Source organism: Tenrec ecaudatus, chromosome 16 (genome assembly GCF_050624435.1).
Source record: "Tenrec ecaudatus isolate mTenEca1 chromosome 16, mTenEca1.hap1, whole genome shotgun sequence".
Lineage (NCBI taxonomy): Eukaryota > Metazoa > Chordata > Mammalia > Afrosoricida > Tenrecidae > Tenrec > Tenrec ecaudatus.
Window position 1 is genome coordinate 10,330,740 of NC_134545.1, and position 24,042 is coordinate 10,354,781.

The 24,042-nt window shown below is 55.6% G+C and overlaps 1 protein-coding gene across 1 annotated transcript in view; it reads right to left on the minus strand.

Moving 5' to 3' along the window:
- Nucleotides 1–23,344, minus strand: part of SRRM4 (serine/arginine repetitive matrix 4) — a 128,961-nt gene extending 105,617 nt beyond the window's left edge. The window contains exon 1 of the mRNA XM_075535101.1: nucleotides 23,214–23,344. Coding sequence (XP_075391216.1) covers nucleotides 23,214–23,344 — 131 coding nt within the window. The remainder of the gene's footprint in view (nucleotides 1–23,213) is intronic.
- Between the last annotated feature and the right edge of the window lie 698 nt (nucleotides 23,345–24,042).

Consider the following 24,042-nt stretch of genomic DNA (forward strand, 5'->3'; position numbering starts at 1 on the left):
TAGCCTCAGAAACCCACAGGGGCAGTTCTACTCTGCCCTTTGGGGCCACTATGGGGCTGTGTTGACTTGATCGCTGAGTTTTATTAAAAACAAAAAGGTTTTTTTGGAACCAGTTAACAAGGAGCCCTGGGAGCATAGTGGGCTGTGAGATCCAACAGCAGCCAGGTGATCCATGGGAGAAATACGAGACATTCTGCGCCCATAACGATGTACAGCTTCGGACACTTAGAGGTGCAGTTCTACTGTGTCTTTTAGGGTTGCCATGAGTCAGAACCCACCTGGTGGTAATGAGTCTAACCGGTTGATATACGAATCCTTAGTGGTGCTGCTGGGTAAGCATTGGGCTACCAACCACAAGGTTGGTGGTTCAGATCCATCAGTCACTTGCTGGTAGCAACAAGAGCTGTTTGCTCCCTACTAGGGTCACTGTAGGGTCCCCCTGTGAGTCTGAATGGCAGGGGAGCTGGTTTCTTTTTGGTTTTAACCACTTCATATCCGAGTCTCCTGCCTGAGCACGTATTGGGTGCTGGGCACTTTGCGTGAAGCTGCCGTGATGCAGACAGCCTACCAAGCACCGAGCAAAACATGAGCAGACGGCACCAAACCACACGCAGCTCAGGAACCAAGAAGAAAAAAACAACAACCGGTGGAGGTTCAGAACGGGAAGAGGCTGGCCAAGCTGCTGAAGCAACCTCTACACTGGCTTCACCATCCCTTGTCATCATAGTCAGTTGGTGTCCCTATTTATTGCCTGCATGGCTCCCTGCCCCCCCCCCACCTTCCTCTTTTCTGTGAATCCCCCACCCCCCCATACCCACTCCTAGCACCAGACTGGTCTGTGGCCGCCACTCAGACATCACTTGCTGTTGGAAGCAAGGATCTTCCCTGTGGATCAGCTTCACTGCGGAAACACCAGGGGTTCAGAGAGGGGGAGCCGCTGGCCCCAGGTCACACAGCCAAAAGGGGCGGCTGCAGTGAGACGGCCTGGCTGTCCGCTAAACCCAGGTGGAGAAGCGTGGCTAGGAAGACCTGAGGGACAGGGCTCCGGAAAGGGTTACCTTTTCAAGCCCCTCTGCCAATTCCACTTCCAAGCAGGGAGTGGGCACCTCTGGGTTCTATCTCCTGTCCTCCCAGGCATCCCATCTCTTTCTGCCCCGCCCCCACGCCCCTTTCGGGGGGGTTTAATTGTCTAATCTCCACTGCTGGCCTCCCCCTCCCCCCTCCAGTCTGCCCCTAGGGGGGCTGGCGGATAATTAAAGTTCCCCTCCCCTTAGCAGCTGTTGGCCTTGAGCTGCCAGCCTGCACAAAAGCCTTACTCAGTCTGTGTGGGTCTGCAGGCCAGCAAGTGCACGCACCGAGCAGGCCCGCCCCCTGCGTCCGCCGACACCCCTCCCCCGCCCCCTTGGGCGGGGCCGCGGGTGGATTCATTACAGCTTTTCCTCGGTGGCCAGAGAGGAGGGGAGGGGAAGGGGACCAGATGGCAGGCAGGCAGGCAGGCTGGTGGCCCTACCTCCTCCTCCTCTCAGCAAGCAGATGCCCAGGGAACAAGGGCCTGGAGAGGCAGAGGCGGGACTAGCGGGACTCCGTATCAATTAGTGTCAAAGGGCTGAGTGAGGAGAAGCGAGCCAGGCCGCTGGGGGTGGGGTGGGAGGGAGTGGGGTAGGGGATAGGCCCTGTGGAACGGGGGAGGGGGGAAGAAAGCACTAAGGGAGTAGGGGCCCAAGGCCAGGTAGGCAGCCCACAAGGGGTTAACAGGTAAACTGAGGCCCCTGGTGAAGAAGGCACTGACTCACAGCCAGTCTAATTAGTTTGGGCAAGCTAATTATGCTAAAACACCCATTGCCTTGGCGCCCACTCCTAGTCATGGGGAAGACCCCCAGTTACAGCACACACAGTCAGACCTTTCTGCGGCACTACTGGGCAGGGGGAGGGGGCTCCGAACTTCCAATAGCGACCAAATAGGCTTGTGCCCTTTGTGAGCGTTCAGTGGGTTGCCACACGGGGTAGGCTCATCCTCACCTACTCCCACCCGCCCTCCACCACCCCTGCGGCCGGATGGGGAGATCCAAATCGCCTAGGCAACCCTCCAAACAGAAAACCAAACTTGTCTCCATTGATCGAATCCACTCCGACTCACAAGGACCCTCCAAACTTGTCTCCATTGATCGAATCCACTCCGACTCACAAGGACCCTATAGGGCTGGCCCTGTATGTTTCCGAGACTGTAACTCTGGATGGGAGCAGAAAGCCTCATCCGTCTCCCACGGAGTGGCCGGTGGCTTTTAATAGCTGACCTTGTGGTTTGCAGGGCAATGAGTTAACCGCGATGCCACCTGGGTTCCTAGTTAAGACTAGACCAAGGTCTAGTTTATGGATGGAGAAACTGAGGCTTGGAGAGGAGATCATGCTGAGAAAAGTATGGGGTTGAGATCCGAACCATATGCAGAGCCAACCTAGCAGCAAACAAATAAGCTTTCTCCAGAGCTGTGCCTTCTCTCGCCACCACCACCCGAGCCCCCTTTCCAGTGGTGCCCGGCCCATACCTATGCCTTTTGCCTTTTAAAAAGGAGAGAGCTGAATTCAAGCGCCAAGGCCAAGAGGCAAGGTCAAGCACTGAACCTATAAGCTGTGTGGCCTTGGGCAACCCACTCACTCCCTGCACCTGTCTGTCCCTGTGGGTGTCAACCATCCCTGGAGCGCTGGGACACAGAATCTCAGATGCGCCAGCGATGGACTACTACGCAAGCCGAGGCAGATGGATATTCAGAGGCAGGAAAACACATGGACGCACAAACTCTAAAGTTCAGAATGAGACAACCTGCCTGATTTTATCTCAGGTGGTCAGTGGCCGTGAGACAGAAAAAAGATAGAGAGGGAAAGAGAAGGGAGAGTGAGTGACTCTGTGTAGCTAAACTCCAGAATATCAGCAGGGGCTATCCTAAGCAATGATGATTTCTTTTCATATATATCACAGTTCACAGAATTCATGTTCATCGAAGCTGCACACCTGAGACGCTATGCGGAACACTGGGCCTTAAAGTGCTCAGTCAAGCCAGAGAGGGGATGTAGGCCAGGTCTAGTCCAGTGTGGACTTGGAGGCTCTGCCACAGAGAGATTGCTGGGGGTGCAAAGGGTTAATGTGTAAATCCCTGGGCTGACCCTGGGGTGGCCCACTTAAGGGACCATCTGCCAGCAGGTCCACAGCTGCCAGTCCCAGGCAGGTCCTGCCTCCTCTCAGGCTCCTCCCAGCCACACAGCCCAGAAGCAGCAGCCAGAGGCCCCACCCCACCCCAGCCTCAGCCTCACCCCCTCCCTCATCTGCAGCCCTGGCTCTAGCTTGAGGCTCTGGCCCCTTGGACCTCCCATCTCCTGCCATCAGGCAGTAGAGGTTACTGCCCTGCTTCCATTTGATGGCTGAGAAAATTGGCTCAGAAAGGTGAATGACCAGACACAGTCCAGGCCCCTGCAGGAGAAAAGCCCGGGCCCTGATGCTCTCACCTAGGAACTGGCACCCCAAGATAGTGAGAGGCTGGAAGGGGGGGGGGCATTCTAGCAACAACCTGGAGCCTATGCCACTGGCTAAACTGGAAAGCACATTTGGGAGTGCAGGGAGCTGGGTTTGAATCCCGGGCCCACCTCCTCACTAGGTCTTGTTTCAGGTGACTCCTGAGGGCGCCATCTAAGAGCTCTGTCTACAAGCTGGTCCCCGCATGGTATAGTGGTTAGCATTGGGCTGCCTGACTGGCCGTTCGAAACCACCAGCAGCTCCCCGGGAGAAAGACGGCTTTCTACTCCCTCACAGGGGGTCACTATCAGTTAGCATTGACTCGATGGCAGTGAGAGTGGCTTTTAAAAATTTTGGGTATGTGTGTGACACAGGGCAGGGTGGGAAGAGAGGGGTATCATGTCACTCTGAGTCTGGGCACCTCTCCCCCAAAATCCCCCCTGCGTTCAGATGTCAGACTGGTGTCCCGGAAGAGAAAGCAAAGGGTTAACTCGAGAGGCAGATGGAGAAGGGACAGAGCCCTCCCTGGAAACTCATCCGAATGTCAGCCTGAGTAGTCAGGACTGACAGCCAAGGGACAGCCAAAAGCACCCAGAGCAGATGGCCCGGCCGGGCACGCGGATGGCCCGGCGTCATAACCATCATTGCCCAAATTCCTCTGGTGCCCTCCCCTTTCCAGGGCTCATTCAAATCCATTGTCTCAGTGGGGTCTCGAGACTCCCTCAGACAGTAGATGGCCAGGGGCCGTGGGACCATCTGGCAGGCAAAGGGGGCTGAACGCAGGGAAGTTCGGGGGCTTGCACAAGGTCACGCAGCTTGGTCACTGCCAGAGACAAAAGTGTCAGACCTCCAGACTCCCGTTCACCCTTCCCGTGCCCCCCCACCCCATTTCTCAGCCTGGAACTTGGAGGACGGGGTGGGGGGGGGCCATGAGTAATAAAACATTTACGACGATAAAACCAGCATGGATTGAGTGTTTCGCGTATGATGGATAAGTACTGTTTAGCGTCCCTGCGGGGTACAGACCATGAACAAGACTGCTGCTTGACCCAAAGGCTCCTCAGCACAGAGACCAGGCAAACGACTGGAAAACCTGAACACCAGCTGCTGAGACTCAGCCGACAGCACAGTTCAACAGCAGTCAGCATCAAGCCCGTGCCTGGCGCGGCCGGTGCTGTAGTCGAGCCGGCACCGTGTCAAGGAGGAAGCACGTTTCATCTCCCACGATTCCCCCTCCAACCCTGGATGAGGCAGCTGTGTGCAGCCCCCAATTTACAGATAGAAACTTGCTGCAAAGTGGATGGACGGAGATTCGCACACAGACCTCCCTTCTCTTTGCCACACACCCTCCCCAAATAAAACAACACTCCAACCCACTGCTGTCCAGCGGATCCCAGCTGCTAGTGATCCTACTGGACGGAGCAGGGTTTCCAAGGCGTCGGTCTGGCAGAAGCAGCCCACCCCGTCTTCCTCCTGCAAGTGCTGGTGGGTGGACTGAACCCCTGGCCTTTTGATTAGCCGCTTAGCGCTGTAACCGCTGCACCCCAAAGGCTTCTCCTTCCTTTCATCCTCTCAGAAGACTCAGGGTGCTGGGCACCTCCTCTTCGGCATTTAGACAGGAAAGGGTAACCGCACGACTACTCTGAGCCGAGGCTCTAGAAGGGGGTCAGCTCCCCACTGCCCAGCCTCCTCCTCTCCCAGGAGGCAGCCTGCGTTTGGGGGTCTCTGGGGAGCCTGGCAGTCTGGGGGCAATGCTGCTGCTTAGGGACAGGTTTCATTGTTTCTGGGTGAACCAGTTGGTGGCCCAGAAAGAAGGGGGAGCTGCCACGGGAAAGAGTAAAATGGCTCCTGGGGACAGTCTGTGGGTGAGTGGAAATGGGGGCTTTTTTCCCCCCAAGGTGTGCAAAATTGTCCCCACGCCTGCCTTTAAATTAGACCCACTTCTTCCTCAGCAGGAAGCACAGCGTGTTCTCTGCAAAGGAGTCCCCTTCCCAGTCTGGAGGAGCCAAGGGGAGGTCACCGAACCTCCTTGCTGGCTGGTGGTCTGCTGTGAGCTGACCCGCCCACCGAGTGGGATCGGCCCAGTGCCTGCTGCAAGTGGGCCCATTTCCTTGCCTGTATAATAAAGGGCGGGGCCCTGGGGGGGGGGAATAAATAGCTACGAGCCCAATGACTATTATGAAAGCTGGAGATTCAGAGATCTCCGGGGGTGATGAGCCTGAAAGGTCACGCAGCCCTGAGAGATCCTCCGGACTACACTCAGCACACACCAGGCCCTCCAGGAGTCAAAATCAAGTTCACCAGTAGCAGTCGCAGAAGCGGTGAGTGGGGGCACGGTGGCAATGGGGATTCCCTGGCAGAATCCCCCCGCCTCTTGGCTCCACAGAGCTTGTGCCTCAGATCGATCACATGCACCCACCCCCGGACTGGAGTGGAGGCCGTTGCATGCGCTGCCCAGCGACTTAACGGGTTTCAGCCCAACTCCCAGTCAAAGATGCAACAGGAAGAAAGGCCCACAACCAACTTCTCAAAGTGAACACTGCCGCCCGTGGGCATCTCCACAGCAGCAGTGCCACCAGGGAGTCGGAACCCATTTGGACTCTCACTTGCCCTCTGCCAGAAGGAGGCCTGTACCCCCATAAGCTCTGTACACACTGGAGGAAGTAGGGAGGAAGCCAAGGCAACTGGACCTCCCCTCCATGCCCTGCCCCTTCTCTGGACCAGCCGGCCGCCAAGACCAGATGCTGCAGTCGGGCTCCCTGCGATGCTGGGGGATGCTGAAGACTGTGTGCCTAGACATCACGTGTCCTAACGAACAGCAAGTGTGTTGGCAGGGAGCAGACTGGCTGGGAGTGACCTCAAGGGACTCCCTCACTCCCATTGAGTCCATGCAGACTTGGAGCGACCCAGGTTCCCAAGACTGTAACTCTGTACAGGAGTGGAAAGTTTCGGCCGTCTCCTGGGGAGCAGCTGGCGGTTTCAAACTGCTGACCTCGTGCTGAGCGACCCCACCAGTAGCCAACTAGGCCACCAGGGCCCCTCGGGCATGGTACGATCTCAGTCTGTGGGGTGGAAATACCAGAGCATCTCAGGGGTTCAGAGTCTGCACCTGCTGGTGCCCTGCTTGTTTCCATAGGCCAGCCAGTCCACCCGGCTCCCAGCCACCCTGTACAACAGAACTGTGTGGCCAGCTGTCGGCGCTGGAATGAGCCTCAGAATGACTCACACATACGCATGAATGTGCGCGCGCGCGCACACACACACACACACACACACACAGCCATGGAGAGACAGAGCAGGGAATACTAATTAGAGAGAGCCCTCCATCCACCTGCTCTGCGTGGACTGGCCTGGTGGCTGCAACAGTGCTGGTGAGCATGGTGCAGGGTCCAGGCAGCATTGCTTCCAGGTGGACAGTGGGTCAGTATGAAGTGGGACCAGCTTCACCTTCGAAGCAGGGGGCACTTGAAGATGGAGTCCACGAAGGACAGAGCACTGCTCTCTCCCACAGAAAAGAAATCCATACTGCCCCTGCAGCAAGGCTCTCATGCAGTGGAGGGCCAGGGTCCCTTGGGAGCAGTGCAGACCATGGCACTGAGCCACAAACAGGTCCACATGTGGAGGAGGCCTCGTTTTTGGTTGGTGGTTTGTGGGTTTGTTAGGTGACCATGGGAGACAAAGGAATGGAATATAAGAGAGGGTACCCCCCAAAAAACCAGAATGGCACTGGGCGGAGTAAAGCATTTGTAGTACCCATTTTGCCCACTAGGTGGGCATCCATCAACTCACTCTGAGTTAGTGCACCCAGTGGCATCGCCTGGGAAAGTTCTCTCTGGTCACAGTGAATATTTTTCGTGAAAGCAGTTTCAATTGAACCTCGTTTTGGGGGACGGCCGATTTAAGAGAACAGAATGTGGCTATGGAATTTTGTTTCCTGCTCAGGAAAAATGCCGCGGAAACTGTTGTGATGTTGAACACGGCTTATAAGGATAGTGCTATGGGGGAAACTCAAGTATACGAGTGGTTTTCTCATTGCAAAAAACACGACATGTCAATTGATGACAAACCTTGTTCTGGATGTCTGTCAACTTCCCAAATGACACACATGTTGACTCGTTGTGCCTTTGGAGTTCATTCCTCCAGCTCAGACTGTTAATCAAGCTTTCTTTTGAGAGGTTCTGAAGAGACTATATAATAAGGTGCTATAGTTTATTGTGCCAGCCTGGCCGATAAACACAAGTAGGATTAACTGAAGGGCAGAGGGATAAATGGCTCGGTGAGCCTTGCCTTGCTTGTTCTGTGCCTCAGTTTAAAGGGGTACACTACCTGTGGGATGCCTAGCCTGTGGACTGTGTCGCTGTAAGTTGAGGTCCCTTTAAGCCCACACGATTGGAATGTTCATCTCTGGAGCTGGGGACTGACAGTTGATGGCAGTTGGTGACCTGCCTTGCTGTTTGCTGCCTGGGTATATATAGCCCAGCTCTCTTTACAGAAGGGGACTGGCAACTGGCAGCTCTCAAAACTTGAAGGACTGCTAGTGTCTCACTGCTTTATAATTTAACTGTTAATTTCTTGTATTATCTATCTGAATTTTAACGGTTTATTTCTTGAATTATATATCTATCTTTATAAATATATTTATATAAAATTACTAGCAATCTTGTTTGTCTCTCTAGAGAACCCTGTCCAATATACAAGGTGCAACACAAAAGACCTGATTTGTGACAGACAGGGACTGGTTTTGCCACCACAATGCACCTGCTCACACAGCCATCTCAGAGCACCACTTTTGGGCAAAAATCAGCATGCCTCTTTTGCCCCACGCACCCGGCTTACATGACCTCACTCCATATGACATCTTTTTGTTTCCACAAATGCAGAGGGACACGACAGGACAGTGATTTGACGACACAGAAGAGGTGAAGAAAAAAAAACGAGGGAGGTGCTATCAGCCATCCAAACAGATGAGTTTGAAAAATGTTTCCGCCACTAAAGGGAAACAACAGCTGCAAGGGGAACAAAGCAATGTAGTCCCTGAGGAACACCAAAAATCGACTTTGGGGCCAGGGTGTGGCATCCCATCAGACTAGACCGGAAAACACTCCTAAAGGTCAACAAACAGACCTGGAACTGTTTATAGGCTTTTGTTGTTGTTGTCATTGTTTGTTTTTTGGTTTTCTTTTGTTTTGCTCTGCCTTGTTTCTGTGCTTATTATTGTCTCTGTGTGCCTGTCTAGATAAGATGGGCAGGATAAACAATCCAGAGAAGAAAACAATGGGACCTATAGTTTCAGGGGACATGGGAGAGGGGGAGGTAGGGGGAAGGAAGTGGATGTTAACAAACCCAGGGACAAGGGGACAAAAAGTGATCTAAAATTGATGGCGAGGAGGGAGTAGGAGGCCTGGTAGGGCTTGATCAAGGTCAATGTAGCTGAGAGGAATTACTGAAATCCAAATGAAGACTGAATATGATAGTGGGACAAGAGGAAAGTCTAAGGAAATAGAGGAAAGAACTAGGAGGCAAAGGGCATTTATAAAAGTCTAAATACAGGCATGTACCTATATAAATATTTTATAGATGAGGATATAGATCTATGTACGTACCATATATACTCATGTATAAGCTGAGTTTTTCAGCACATTTTTGTTGTAAAAATAGGTGCCTCGGCTGATATTCGGATCAGCTTATACTCAAGTATAATTTATATGTTCAGTATCAAGGTAGCAGATGGACTCCCTCCACACAAGAACACTTTGTTCTAATAACCGGGCATTCTATGCTGCTCAGCTTTCGGACATGATCGCTGAAGACAAAATGGGTGCATAGCAAATCTGCCCCAACCAGCCCACCCCTCCCTGGTTCAAAGCACTGGCTGTGACATTCTTGACGGCGTGGACTCGGCCCATTCTCTGCGTCCAAGCCGTCTACACCTCCGGCAGGCATGCCCTCATGGCAAGAGAGCAGGGGTGCTAGGCTAGGCTCTAAGGGTCTGAAATCAGGGTCCCTACTAAAGATGGGAGAGGACAGAAGTCCCAGACCTGTGTAGGCACCACCTCCCCACTGGCCACCCGAGTCCACGACTCTGGGCAGCACGAAGCGTCCTCTAGGTCAGGCTCTGGGAACGCACCCCCATTCTGCCCTGCGTCTGGAGAAAACTCAGGGGGAGCATAATGACAGCCCAAGGAGAGAGGGCTGTGCACGGCTTGACGAGCTGTAATCGCAAAATCTATTTTCCGATGGTAAATACATTTTCTGGGCTCTTCTTTTTGCCTCTGTTTTTTTCTAGAGCGGCCTCTTGTACCTAGAAACGGTTTTAACCCAGTGCTGGCCAGCGTTGAGACTAGTCCTTCCCTACACGGAGAGGAACAATGCAGTCCCTGCTGGAAGACAGGGCCGTCACGGGAGAGCGGGACCCCAAGCCTCACCCATGACCCTGCCGCTGTTTGCAGCTCAGAGCGACCCGACAGGGCACGGAGCTTCCCCACGGGGTTTCCAGGGCTGCCAGCTTGACCAATGCAGCCCGCCTCATCTTTGCCCCGCAGTACGACAGCTGGAGTTGAACCACTGACCTTTTGGTTAGCAGGCGGATGCTTAACCACTGTGCCACTAAAGCTCCTTAATCCAGAGGACCACAGGGGTCAATTCCATGGCTCATGGCTCCACCCCAAGATTGGTTACCCAGGGGGCGGGTGAGACGTGGCTGTTAAGAAAACACTGGTGCTACTTCCCTTCCACTGACGAGTAGGCCAATGACATGGTGACTAGGAACCATCTGAGGTAGCGCTGTGGGTTAAGTACTGGATGATTGACTGAAAGGTCAATGATTCAAGCCCGGCAAGCCCTCCATGGGAAGGTGAGGCTCAGAAACCCCAGGGACGAGTCCTACTTTGTCCTACGGGGTCACTAGGAGGTGGAAGGACTTAGCTTGGGCTAATTTCCCTCGCCTAGTGGCATGGTGGGTTAAGCATTGAACTCTTCACCCCAAGAGCAGCACCGGTTGCTGGGAAAGGGTCCTTAACGGAGACCCTGGGTGGGGCAGTTAAACAGCTCAGCTGCTAACTCAAGGCTCGGTGGTTTCTCATGGACACCTGTCCGTCTACCTCTGAAAATCATTCAGCCACTGAAAGCTTTCTGCGCACAGCTCTCTTCCGACAGACACGGGGTCACCCACCAGGGGCGGGAATCCACTCATCTGCGAGCCTCCGCTCAAGGTCTGCACCTGGGGAGCCGCCGGGATTGAGCTGCTCGGCTGCACCGGGGCCGTAAGAGTGTCTCCTGTAGTTTTCTACCCCACCCCCACCCCGTCTCTGGTCAGCAAAAGAGAGGCAGGCCCTTGGCCAGATGGACGGGCACCACGGTGGGCTAGGGCATCAGGATTGTGAGGATGGCACAGGCTGGGGTGGCATTACCTTCTGTTCTACCCAGGGTTGCTGAGCGCTGTAACCAACCTGACAGCATCCGTTCAATCGGGCGCGAGGTGGCTCAGGGTCACACCGACTCCCTTGCATCTATGACAACGCTCTCCTTGGAAGGGTGTTCTCCCCCACCCTACCCCCCACCAGGTCACAGACGAGAACATGGAGGCTCCGGACAGGGAGATGGTGTGCAGGATGGGGGGCTGCAAAACAGCTTCTGGGATAATGGGATGAAAAGGCACTGGAATTTTCCCAAGAACTTTCGGGCACCCCCTCAGACGGACAGTGGTTTTTCGGCTGTTTGCTACAAAATACAGAGCAAAAAAGGCCTTCCGGTCTCATCGCCCATCTCCAAAGGACTCAAGGAGAACGCAGGGCCTGCGGCCAGCCCTGGAGACGCACAGGTGCCGATGGAGTAGCTGAGAAACTCGAAACGCTGCCAACGCGTCAGCTCTTACGGAGAAAGCCAGCGTGCGGACAGGCATGGGGGCAGGGCTGCGGGCAGGTTGCAAGCAAGGGGCTCTGGCATCATGCGGACTTGCAGCTGGGCGCGTTCTGACCCCTCTGAGCCTCCCTCCCTCGGCTGCAGAGTGGCGATAAGAATGTTTCTTGCCTCTTAGGGCAATCGGGGGCTGGAGTGAGCAAGTAAATACAACACACGGTGCCTGGCCCCATCCTGGTATGATGATGACTCAATTTGCCTTAGTTTTCTCACCTGGGAGACAGATGAAGTGAAAAAGGCATGGGGGGGAGCATGGGGCCTCCTCTAACTTCCGCAGGGGAAGAAGAGTCCGGACCAGCAGCCCAGGACTGCTTCCTATGAAGCAGAGGTCATACATGCCTCCAACCTCCAACCTTGTAACTCAGGCGGACACCCACTGTCCCTCCCAGGGCTCTCTTCTCCTTCTCAGCTGTGTCCCACAAGGACCTGCAGTAGCCTCTCAGAACCCGCAGTCCAGGCTCATGATTAGGGGGCTAAATTGGGAAGTAACAGGTTGTAATTCAGGGTGCTGCCCTTCGGTTAGGACTGTTTCTTCTCGGCCATGCCCACATGCACTCCTCTCTCCCTGTTCCCCAGCCTCTCAGCCCATGACCTCTCTCCACCTCCACCCTTCTCAGGAAGGTATTACTCAGCTGTTAGCACTGCCAGTAAGTGCCCAGAGGCGCCCTACTCCACCAAGCAGCCTTGGTGTGAAGTCGCTCCGCTCTGCACTGTGGGTCAGCACACCTAGCTCCCCGGACAACGTGATACCTCACTCCGCCAGGAAACATGCCACCCAAAGGCACTCAACGCTCATGATTGGTGGGTAGGGAAGCTCACCGCACCGCCCCCTGCTGCTGTCTTCCTGTCACTGCACCTCAGCGAGGTGTCCCAGCTCTCTGCCTCCTAGGTTGAGAAGACTCCCAACACAGCTACCCTGGATTCTCCAGGGTGTGTGCCACTCCTGGTGGTCATGAGAACCCCGCGCCACACCAGCCTGCCTCTGGGATGGTTCACTTGTAGCCCAGCAGGATGGTAAAACTGGCCAATCCCCTTCTTACGGCTCTACACACCCTATTTTCAGAGCCTCACCCCCCACCCGGGTGTTGTGTGCCTCATTCACAGTATGAACACGCTATTCCGTCTCCTGGGTGGGCCACCTCACACTCTCACGGTCTCCCACGTCATTCAGTGGCCTTTACAAAGACCATACCAAGGGGGCCACGTGAAGCCACGCACTGCACCCCCCCATCCCCAACCATCTCATGGCAATTCCATCAACCGAAAACGCTTTAGCAATGCAACACGCCAACTCCACACATAAGAGGAACCTACCTTCAAACATAACACGGGCTGGACACAGCTGGAGAAACGTGGCGGAGAGGGTCTGGGCTCCCGAGGCCCCTCCGTGCTGCCTTCCCTCCTACCAGGGCATCCCCATGCTGCGGGCAGGGTGACGCTGGCACTGTCCGACCCCGGAGCTCCACAGCGTCCGCAGCAGGCCAGCCAGACTCCTGCGGCCTCCCCGTGCTCTGCCGGCAGCACACACACAGGCAGACACAGCTTCCCGGGAGCGGGAGGCGGGCCTCCTGCTTGAGCTCTGGCTCGCAGGCCTGCCCAGGGTGATCAGGAGATAGACCCGCTTCACCTGGCATCTCAAGACTTAACTGAGGGCAGCCCGGTCCTTGCTTAGGGAGCCCACCCTGCTGGCACCTCACTTGCCTCCAATAGTAGGGAGTGCCCCTGCCCTGTGCCCAGGTTAGGTAGCCAGACAGGGACAGGGGTGTTGTCCCTCCCATGCCTGCACAGGGGGTTGGGGAAGGAGAAGCAGGCAATCATTAGCCACCCATAAAGACCTTAACTAGGCATGCTCCAATTCAGGACCCCGTGCCAGGTGGATGTTACACCTGTGTGGCCCGCCTCCATAAAACAAGAGGAGCGGGACACACACTCTCCCCTCCCCTCCCCTCCCCTCCCCTCCCCTCCCCTCCCCTCCCCTCCCCTCCCCTCCCCTCCCCTCCCCTCCCCTCCCCTCCCCTCCCCTCCCCTCCCCTCCCCTCCCCTCCCCTCCCCTCCCCTCCCCTCCCCTCCCCTCCCCTCCCCTCCAAACCACCCTGAGCGTGAGCAAGTGCAGCAAGGAGAGGGAGCGGGTGTGCGTGAGCAAGTGCAGCAAGGAGAGGGAGCGGGTGTGAACGCCACAGAGCCGAGGTCATCATTCGCAGTGTGACCTTGGGCAAGACTGACCTCAGCTCCCAGGCCTTGCCTTCCTCGTCTGCAGAGTCTAATGGGATCGGCGCCCTGTAAATCTAGCCGTCAAGAGCGCTTGGTACGGACCCTGTTTCCGACCCTTGCCGGTCATGTGCTTTTTAACACGGGTCACTGTCCCCTCTCTGAGCCTCCGTTTCCTTGACTGGAAAATACCCGAGTGACTGCCTGTCTGTCTGCTGTGCCGGGCGGCAGGTCACTGTGATCTTGAAAGTTATGCCACGGATAGGTCAAACACAGGGCGAGTGTCGGCTGGTGGTGTTTCCAGACTCAGCAGGCCAGGAAGTGTGGCAATAGGCTTCCCAGGCTGGGCTGGCCCACCAAAGACACTATGTCCCCAATAGTGGACCAGAACACGCTGACGGTCGGCCTCGGGACAGCGAGGCAGGCAGGGCTGTGTTTTGTTCTGTCCACCATGTGGTCCCCATGAGTCACAGCCAATAATGGCCCACGGTGGAGTTCTTGTGGATGGAATCAGATAGCAGACATACTGGGCTCAACACAGGGCCGGGCATAGGATGACAGAAGTTCCCCTGAAGGAACACACACACACACACACACACACACACACACACACACCCATGAACGCACACTTCAGGCCCAGATTGGCACTTGTATCTCAGCGGGAGGGTCACTGTCTTGTAAAATTCCAGCTCACCCATGTAACTTTTCATGAAGCCCAGGGCACTGAGATCTGAGGGGGATTCTGCTCGGCGGAGCTGTCACCAGGAGGTGAGCCCTGGGAATCCGGCAACGGAGGCAGGGTGGGGGTGGGTTCTCCTGACTAGGAACGTGTGCGTCCGGAGGGATCTTAATATTTGTTTTGAATAGACCCATGCAGAAGTGAATTGCTTAATAACTGTTTTAGGGTTCGGTATTGTTCCTGTGTTTGTTTTAGCTTTGTCGCTATGACATCTTAATTCAGTATTTTATTTCATGGCTCCGCACACAGGCGGTGGCATATGGGAGCTCCCTCGACAAAATCTCTAAACAGCGGGGTAGGGGGACAGCGTATGGGCAGACTGGAGCTTCAAGGGTACCCCTTGAGGCGGGGGCGGGGCTGCCGGGGACAGACTCGTGGTGCATGGATATGAGAGAGGGAGAGACCAAACCCCCGCTGCCGTGGAAACAAGATTGGCCACTGCTATTTGGAAGTCTAAACAGTGTCTTTTTCAATTTCCTAATCTGATTGATCACAATCAGAGAGATTGTAAATTTCATGCTTGTCCCTAACACACGGAGAGGGGTGGGATGGGGGGGCAGGCAAGCTTCCGACACTGCCATTCAAAGTCATTGCTGGTGGAATCAGAGCTGGCTGGCGGGGAGAGGCAGGCGGGGAGGAGCAGACCTGGGACCCAGCTTGCAGGCAAGGACCAACCCCAGGAGCAGCCCCTGCTCCCAGTCTAGGGGCCAAGGGTCTACCAAGTCCAGTTGCCATCCAGCCAGGTCTATCCCCGTGCATCAGAGCAGAGCTGGGTTCCACACTATTTATACTGGCTATTTGGGAGAAGCAGTGGCCAGGCCTTTCTTCGGAGGCACCCGGAGATAGAGTCAGACCTCCGGCCCGGTGGTTAGCAGCTGAGCGGGGTAACCCTTGGTGCCACCCTTGGATGCCCTGCTAACGCAGGCGGTCTCCTGCCTTCACCTTGGGGCCATCACAGTCGCTTGGCCCCTCTCTTTCCCTCCTCCGGCCACCCTAGCCTCAAATAAGACAAGCAATTGTTCCCTCGGCCTGGAAGGCTCTTACCTTCGTCACCCTCACGGCCCCCTCCCCTGATACAGGCTCCGTCTGAGAAGGCAGGCCCTCCCCTCACCCTCACCCCCCTGCTTGATTTCTCTTGAAAGCTCTCCCCAGTACCACACGTTTTATTCATGATATTTTCTGTAGCCACCCCTCTGCCCTGGGGAACTGCCGATGCTGGGCACCTCTGCAGGACCTCGCAGGATGGCCTGGCCCCGTGGGGTGTCCCAGCCACACTTCTTTACGGAAGCTGACTCCCCCACTTTTGTTACCAGGAGTGCATCTGCTGTGTTCAGATCTACGACCTTTGGGCTCTGCGTCAAGTCCCCTTGCTCCCTGGACCACCGGGGCTGCTGCCTGCACAGAGGAGGACGGTCCACACACGGATGCACAGAAGGAAGGAATGCGCACCAGGGCGGTCACAGCCTGGCACGCCCTTGTCAGCTCCGTGTGGTAAAGCCGTCGACCTCCAGGCTCCTCTTCCAGCCTCGCGGACGTCCCCCTGCTCTCTCCGTCCCCGGTGTTTGCTCGAGAAGTGCAGTATGGACTTCAGATTTGCCATAGCCGGACAAGGAAGGAAGGAAGGAAGGAAGTAGACCCAGAGGCAGAAGGGGCCAGGTGCTGGGTTGCTAGCTGCCAGGTCGGCAGTTCAAGCCCACCGGGATCAGACGAGGAGCTGGCATCAATGCCACGTCACATCAGTCGGGAGATCAGAAAGCTTGGGAACTGACTGCCCCTCCCAGGGTCTGTTTCCTAAACTGATGCCAGGGAGTTCCTGTCCATGCCCCCGTCCCATCAATAGCACTGTGGGGTCCCCGGATGGGAAAGGCCCCCACTAAGCTTGCTTTTTCGCCTTTAGAAAAGACAAGGTTTTTCTTGAGACCCTTCTGGGGACAAAGGCCTTACTCGTTCTGTTGATTCTTTGCATGGGGGGTGGGGGTTGGGGTGGGGTGAAACTATCCCCATTTTACGGATCACATGACTGAAGCCTCCCTGTTTTAGGAGGTGAGCAGGGAGGGGAATCCCTGTGTTTCTCTATACCCCTCCTCCTTTGGGATCTCAACTCTGGTACAGTATGTAGAGCATGCTGGAGCGTTTGAGAGCATGTCCTCATCCACATGGGTGTTAGGGCATGCTATAGCATGTTACCTGGGTATTAGGGTTTGCTGTAGCATGCTACAGTGTCTCATCACTCACATGGGTGTTAGAGCATGCCGTAGCATGTTACATGGGAGTCAGAACATGCTATAGCATGTTACTGCATGGCCTCATGCACACGGGTGTTAAGAGTATACAGTAGCATGCTACACAGATGTTCAGGTTTGCTGTCGCATGTCCTAGCATGTCATCACTCCCACAGGTGTTAGGTTCTTCCCTCACCATCACCCTGGGCGGAACGTAAAAGCGAGAGTACAATTCATTCATCTTTTCCTCCCCGACGGGCCTGGCGCATAGTCAAGATAAAAACTGTAATTTATTATTAATAGTAAGAGTTCACGATGATGGACTCCCCGCGGTGTGCCAAGCAGCACTTTTCCTAAACGCGCTCGCTCCATTCTCATGGCGGCTCTGGCAGGTGGCTGCGGACACGAGCCCCATTTTCGGGATGAGGAAACCAAGGTGAAGATGCTCAGGCCCCAAGCCACTGAGCCAGTAAACATTGGCAAAAGGAAGATATTTTAAAAATCTCTTTGGTGTGGGGGTACGTCGTCGGGTCTAAAACCTCTCCCCGTGGAGGAACCGGTCCCTGGAGATGCACATCATGCTGGTGCAGCGGAGGAACGAGCCCCGTAGCTGCGGCAGGAGGTTCACACAACGATGCCCGTGAGGATGGCACGGGACCGGCAGCATTTCGCTCGGCTGCGGTGGGCCGGCAAGGAGTTAGAAGTGACTTGACTCAGTGGCCCTTTAGAGAATGCTAAAATCTCCTTAAAGAATGACTGCACAGGGAAACCAACCTAAGTGTCCATCGACAGGAAACAGAGCAAACAAAACATGACAGAGGCATGCGGCGGACTATGGCTCAGCCATGCAAAGGAATGGCATTCTAATGTGTGTCCCACATGGATGAGCCTGGGAAACACTGTGTGGAGTGAAATGGGATCCTCCGTGCAGGAAATACATGACATAGGCTCACTCCCAGAGACTTAGATTGGAGGTGACCAAGGACTGGAGAGGGGCCTATTGCTTACTGGGCCCGGATCTCTGTGATGGGAATCTTTGGGAAGAGAGGGTCGGGATGATGGTACAATATCATGAGTCCAGTTAGTGTCACTGAGTCTCATGACATCGCATGCTCTAAAACGGTCATGACAGCAACCTTGGTGTGATATGGAGATGACCATGATTAAATGACACTTAATCAACAAGAGCGCACACAGAGCACCAGAAGAGTCGAGCGGAAGACCGAGAACCCCAGGCCCCCAAAGCTCCATTGATGGGGCACCCCTTCTCTGAATCTCATGAGGCAGCCCATGCTGTCAGAACGAGAGCCCCCACTTACCTACAGAGGGTCCCATCTCTGGGTGGTACAGTGTATGCTCAGCTACTAAGAAAACGGCTGCTGTTGAAACCCATCCAGTGCCACTGCAGGGAAAAAGGCCCCAGAGTCCTGCTTCCATGAAGATTACAGCCAAGAGGATGCCACCGGGCAGTTCTAGCTTGTAGGGGCAGCCTATGAGGACAGCCGCCTGTTAGAACTGACTGGAGGGCAGGGGGCTGGTTTGGTTTGGGGATTCTGGCTGAGCGTCGGGTATCAGGCACTGCCTGCTATATAATCATCTCAATTCATCCTCACCACAGCCCCATGAGACCAGGAGGCTTAGGTCAGCGGCACGAAGAGCTAGATACCTGGGTCCCACAGCCAAGCAGGGACCAGTGCAGACTGAATCTGACCTGACTTCATGGAGTCTTAATGGTGTTCTGGCTACAGTGCTTAGCTGCTAACAGAAAGACCCAAGGTTCTAACCCAGCAGCCGGGACAAAGGTTTGGCACTCTGTTTCCAGACAAGTACAGCCTTGGAAACCCAATGGGGCTGTTCTACTCTGTCCAGTAGGGTCAGGGTGAGTCAGAATGGATCTGAAGGGGGCGGATCTGACGTGAGAGCCCACGCTCATTTTATGACCTCCTCCATCATATCAGAGAGTCTTAGTAACTGGGGATACACAGATTCTGGTTTTGTTACGGGACTGCCCATTGTTCCACCTCTCAGCCAGGTCAACGCAGACGCTCAGGAAAAGGGGATTTTAAAATTGTCACGTTGCCGCGGTACACCTGGGACCCTCTCTGAGCAGAAGGAACACAGCTCGGGCTTCTTTTCTCATTTCAGGGTGAGATTTTAGGAATCCTCCACCCCCACTCCCTTCTCATGAGCTGGAGTCATGACCAGGGACTCAGAATCTCAAAGGCACTCACTCCCAAGTGCTCCTGAGTCCATCCCTTTGCCCCTCTCCCACCAGAGGGACATCCGCATCTGGGGAGCAGGCGTCAGATCTGTGTGCAGAGTGTGTCTCTCTGGGCTGGCATTGATCAGAGGCCCTGGGGCAGAGCCGGGAGGAAGAGACTGCACCTGCCTGTGGACCAGGCGTCCTCCTTTAAAGCGATGCGCCCAGTAGCCACTGACTCTCTACCACTCCCTGACCCAGTGACGTGAATCCTGCCCAGTATTAGAAACGGTGCACCCTGCTTCCCTAACTCCGACCCTTGTGTCCCATTCAACAAGCCCCATATACCCAAGGAGAGGCTTCATCAATACCCCTCCTTCATCTGCAGGGCAGCCCCTTTTTCCAAGCCCCTGGGTCCATGGGCTCTTCACCTCGGTCTGTCAGGGGACAGTCCCCACAGCCCCTCGTCATTCCATTCCTGTCCCTTTCCAAGGATGAAGCTGGCACATAAATGTGCTAACTGATCTTTTGGTTCCAAGGGGGTCTCTTGAATGAAATGGCTCAGAGAGATTTGTCTTGACTTGCAATTTGGCTCCCTTTCCCTGGATGCAGTAAAGTCTCAAACCTTGGGAATTTATGATCCTTTGGACGGGGACTGGACTGGAGCCTGTTTCAGGACTATTCTGCATAGGAAAGGCATCTCAAAGAAAATGAACGGCCTGCCAAAGGGGTCGGACAGAGGAATGCTAGGTTTCCATCCCTTTACGAATACTTGTGCATCCACAAACGATTGATAGGCCGATTTCAAGCGAGTTCCACACCTTCATTAAGTCTCCCAGCTACTCCTAGGAGAAGAGAGGCTCACTGTGGATGGAGATGGCTTCAAAGGTTGGCTTCCACTCAGAAGCTGAGCCTTGGTAGGTACCAACTTTTCCAGATCAAGCAATTAAAAAAAAAAACACAAACAAAGGCCAGGAGAACGCCAGGCAAAACAACCAGTCTTTTGGTGGGGCTTAAAAAAAAACCAATAAAATGCGTGTGTGTGTGTGTGTGTGTGTGTGTGTGTGTGTGCGTGCGTGCGTTTTGGGGTTATCTCTACAACTTTGGGGGTCTGTGGCATCCAGTGGCAGAGAGGTTTGACTATGGTGAGCCTATGTTTCCAGTTAGCTGATGGTCCTTTTGGGCTTCCATCCTGGGATGAGTACCCAGGGCAGCCACCTCCCACTCTCAGACCTGCGCTGGGGTTATCCAAGATGCACAGAGTCACTGTAGGCTCGATGGCTCGGGGACCGAGACTGATCATTGAGGACCTGGTCACCCCAGTGAAAACCCCAAGGGAATGTTCAGCCAGCAACTGGGAGTCCTGACTCCCCACGAGTCCCCAGTCCCGAACAGAAAGCAGCTACCCTGCTTGCCTGTGTAACCACCCTGCCTCCCGGGTGCCACCACCGCTGGTGTGTCCGTTCCCCCATGCAGTCAGTCCTCTTGCCAGGAGTCGGGAGCCTGCAGCTCCCACTGGCAGGGCTGTGCCAGGGTTGACATGGCCCAGAGAACGCTGTCCTGGGTGGAATTGTTGATTTCCTCTCGGCCACCGTGAGCGCTGAGCGGTCTGCACCCGACCCAACGCACACGAAACAGTGGCTACGCCACACACTGTGGGAATGTTTTGCCTAACTTAGTCCTTACAACCCACTGGAGGTTGAGGTGGCTGCGGCTAGCATAATTCCCATCTGCTGGTTAGTTAACAGGCGCCGGCTTGCGCAAGTCGCTCTGCTAGCAAACGGCCCAGCCTGGACAAGCCTCCGGGTGGGTCAGCTGCTCCAGTCCCAGCTCTTAGCCAATAGGATAGGCTGCCTCTTGCTTGTTGTACCTTTATGACATTTGAGCCAAGCATCTGCTCGCAATCTGATACATTGTCAAATTATTGCCTCATCCGCTATGCCGTGGGAGTGGGGGGTGTGTGGAGAGAGGGACGGAGAGGGGTTTGGCTTCAACTATGGCATGCATAGTTCTATGAAATTAAAGCATGAAACGCACCCTCCCGCTTTGGTACTGAATGATCTTCAGAGACAGACTTAACATGTCCTGGAGAAGTTCATTTAGGGGGTGGCCCTCCTTTAGAAACACACATTAAATGGGTCACCAGCAGCAGGGTTGGCTGGTGGCTCAGCGTCTCTCTGCCATCTCCCCTCAGACAGTTCCCGAGGCCGATGCGCTGGCCGGGAGTTGGGCTTGCTCACAGAGCAACATGCCTGACAAAGAGCAGGTCCCAGGACGCAAATGGAACCCAGGTGGTTCCTCGCCAGTTTCCGTCCCCTTCCCTTTGGAAATACGGTGTTTCCCCCAAGTCAGTCAGCCAGTGGGAAGTGAGAAGGGAGCTGGGAATTGGCGAGCAGTGCATGTGGCAGGCTCTGGAGAGAGAATGACGCTGATTCAGATCACGCAGCCGGTCTGCTTAACACAACGCCAGCCTGGCCTTTTCCGAAGTCTTTGCTACCAACGCCCCTGCTCACTCTCTTCCCCGAACCAGCAGCCAAAGCTCCGAAACTCGCATCTCTTCTAGAGAGAAGCCACATCTGCCAGCAAAGTCCTGCAGAGAGTCCTTCATTCAGCATGACATTAGCCAGGGGCTGATGGGGTGGCTTCCAGAAAGGACGGACACGCAGGATAGTAAAACACCCTGAGCATGAGGTGGTAGGGAGGGAGGAGAGAAGTAGATATTGAGAGTCTCCGGTGGAAACCACTGGGATTTTCACATGGCTACGGGTGGCACCAGGGCTGGGAGACCTTGTAGGCACCTCATCTGGCCAAGCGAAAGGCAGCATGGTAACTGATGGGCAAAGGGGTTGAAAACAAGGGCACCACTCAGCACACGGGCACCAGTTGCCATCTGACTTCTCCCAGCCACCCTGAACTGGACAGCAGACTGGGGTCCAGCCCACCCTGCCAATTTCCAGCTCGGTGATCTCCAGCCCTTTCTGCAGGGCGTTCTTCTCGGTCAACGCAGCACCTGACTTGCCAACAGCCCAGGTTCCCCCAAGGTGGAGCACCAGCACATCAAAACTCTGCACAAAGAACCTCCTTCGGAGCCCAGAAACGCCAGCTTCTCAGTCCACTCCAGGGCATTGTTCTCTGTCCCCAGCTTGTCAGCTGTGTCCACTCCCTCCCAGCGGCAGACCCTGATGGCCCACCCCAATTCCTGCCTGTCCATTCCCCGACCTGAGGCGCACCCCACACACACAAACACACACACACACACACACACACACACACGCTGGTTTCTGTGCTACAAACCTGTACGAGCCAGGTCTACCACAGTGAAAGGAAAAGTTCCCTTCACCCCAACTCCTGCACGATCCGCCACCCCACGCCTGATGCCCAGTCCACAGACACTGGCACCAGAGCAAGCACGCCAAGCAATTCCCAGACGGCATGTCAATCGGCTCCCTCAGGCAGCTGCCAGGAGTCATAAATCCCCAAAGTCACCCCTACCCGAACCCCTGGCCCACTTCTCTTCCCCTTTCGGAACCCCTCATCCAAGCTCGGTCAAAGGCCAGTTGTCAGCCTCCCCACTCGCAAAACCCCTCTCCACGGGGAAATGGAATGGTTTGGGAGCATTGGGTTTGCTGCATCTCCCAATGCTCTCCCACCCCTTCCTTTCCACCAGCACCTCGTCTTCTCAAGCCAGAGCCATTTTTCCCCCTAGTCGCCCGCTCTCAACAACTGAGCATTTGTTTTTGTTTCTGTTTCATCCTGGAGTTCCAAGCAAGCTGACCTTCTCGGAAAAAAAAACCAAAGCAAACTCTCTAGAGACCCATTGTCACCTCTCCGGCTTGGCAGTGACTCCTCCCTGACTTTCTGAGCCCCAAGTCTTTGGGTGTGTGTGTGTGGGGGGGTGCGGGTGGGATTGAGCCAGCACGGTTGTGCACAGAGGAGGAGGAGGAGGCGGCTGTTTCGGGTGTATCTGAGAGAGCAGCATATTGGCTTTTGTCAAAACGTTCGAGTTCGCTGGCTTCTTGGCTGAGTATAGGAGCAAGCGAGCTGCTAGTCCTAATGCGTGCCTGAGAGGCTTGCTTCCACACACATCCAGACAGTCCCCAGGCGCCCCCAGCCCACCATTCCTTTCCCGCACCCTCCAGGACTGAGAAAAGTTTCTCAGAGCCGTACCCCACCTGAACCGACTCCCCTAAGGCGGCAGACCTGCAGGATAAAAGCTGCCTGGCTGCTCAGTCTCCCTCCTTCCTAAGAGCACCCCCCCCCCACCCGTCTGACCAGCGTCTACCTCCCAGGGGCAATGAGTCCCCTAGATCCAGGGAGAGGCTCCTAGCAGGGCTGGAAAAGATGCCCAGCCCCACTCCGCAGGGCTCTGGGGTAACCAGGAAGGGAGGGCAGGGTGGCCCCTCTAAGGAAGAAGGTCATTACCTTGGCAGCGGCTTGCGGGCTGTGATGCTGGCGACAATGATGCTCTCGGGACGCGGGGTGGCCACGGCTTTGAAGGTTCCTCGCCAGAACTTCTCAAAGAGCTGCTTCTCGCCCTGCTGAACGCTCGCCATAGTCAACCCTAGGGCCGGGCGCTGTCCGAAGTGCTGAAACGTAGATTTCCCACCGGGGGGTGGGTGCACCCGGCTCAGGGCTCAGTCCGTGCGAAGTCCAATGGGGTGGGGTGGGGTGGAGTTGGGTAGGAGAGATGGGGTTCGGGGCGGGGGATGGGGGCGCTTCCGCCTGGGCAGGCAACGGACGAGGAAGGCTCGCCCGTCAGCCTGCTGGCTGGCTTGGTCCTCCGGGCCGGCGCTGGCTGCGCCCCAGGCGGGCACGGTGGGGCTGGCTGTCTCCGCTTGCTCGGGAGGGTAGAGGCGACCGGGTGGTCGGTGTGTGCGCGCGCGTGTCTCCGGCGCGGCGCGCCGCGCCCGGGTTTTGTCTCTGGCACAATGTGACGTTGGAAGAAGAGGCTGGTCGGGCGAGCTGCGCTGGCCTCTCCTCCCTCTGAGTCTCCTCCTCCTCCCAGTCTCCTCCTCCTCCTCTTCCTCCTCCTCCTCCCGTCCTCAGCCTCCTGCCGCCATCTGCATAACAAAAGCCCGAAGGTCTTAGGCGGCGAAGGGTGGGGCGGGCGTCAGTCACCCTGCCCGTGGCCTCTCAGGAGCTGAGCTGACCCCTGAGACAACCCAGAGGCCACCCTGTGTCCCAGCCGGCCATCCTCCCACCACCGCCGGCCTCCCACGCTCGCTCCTGGCGCGCCATTAACCGGCCACCT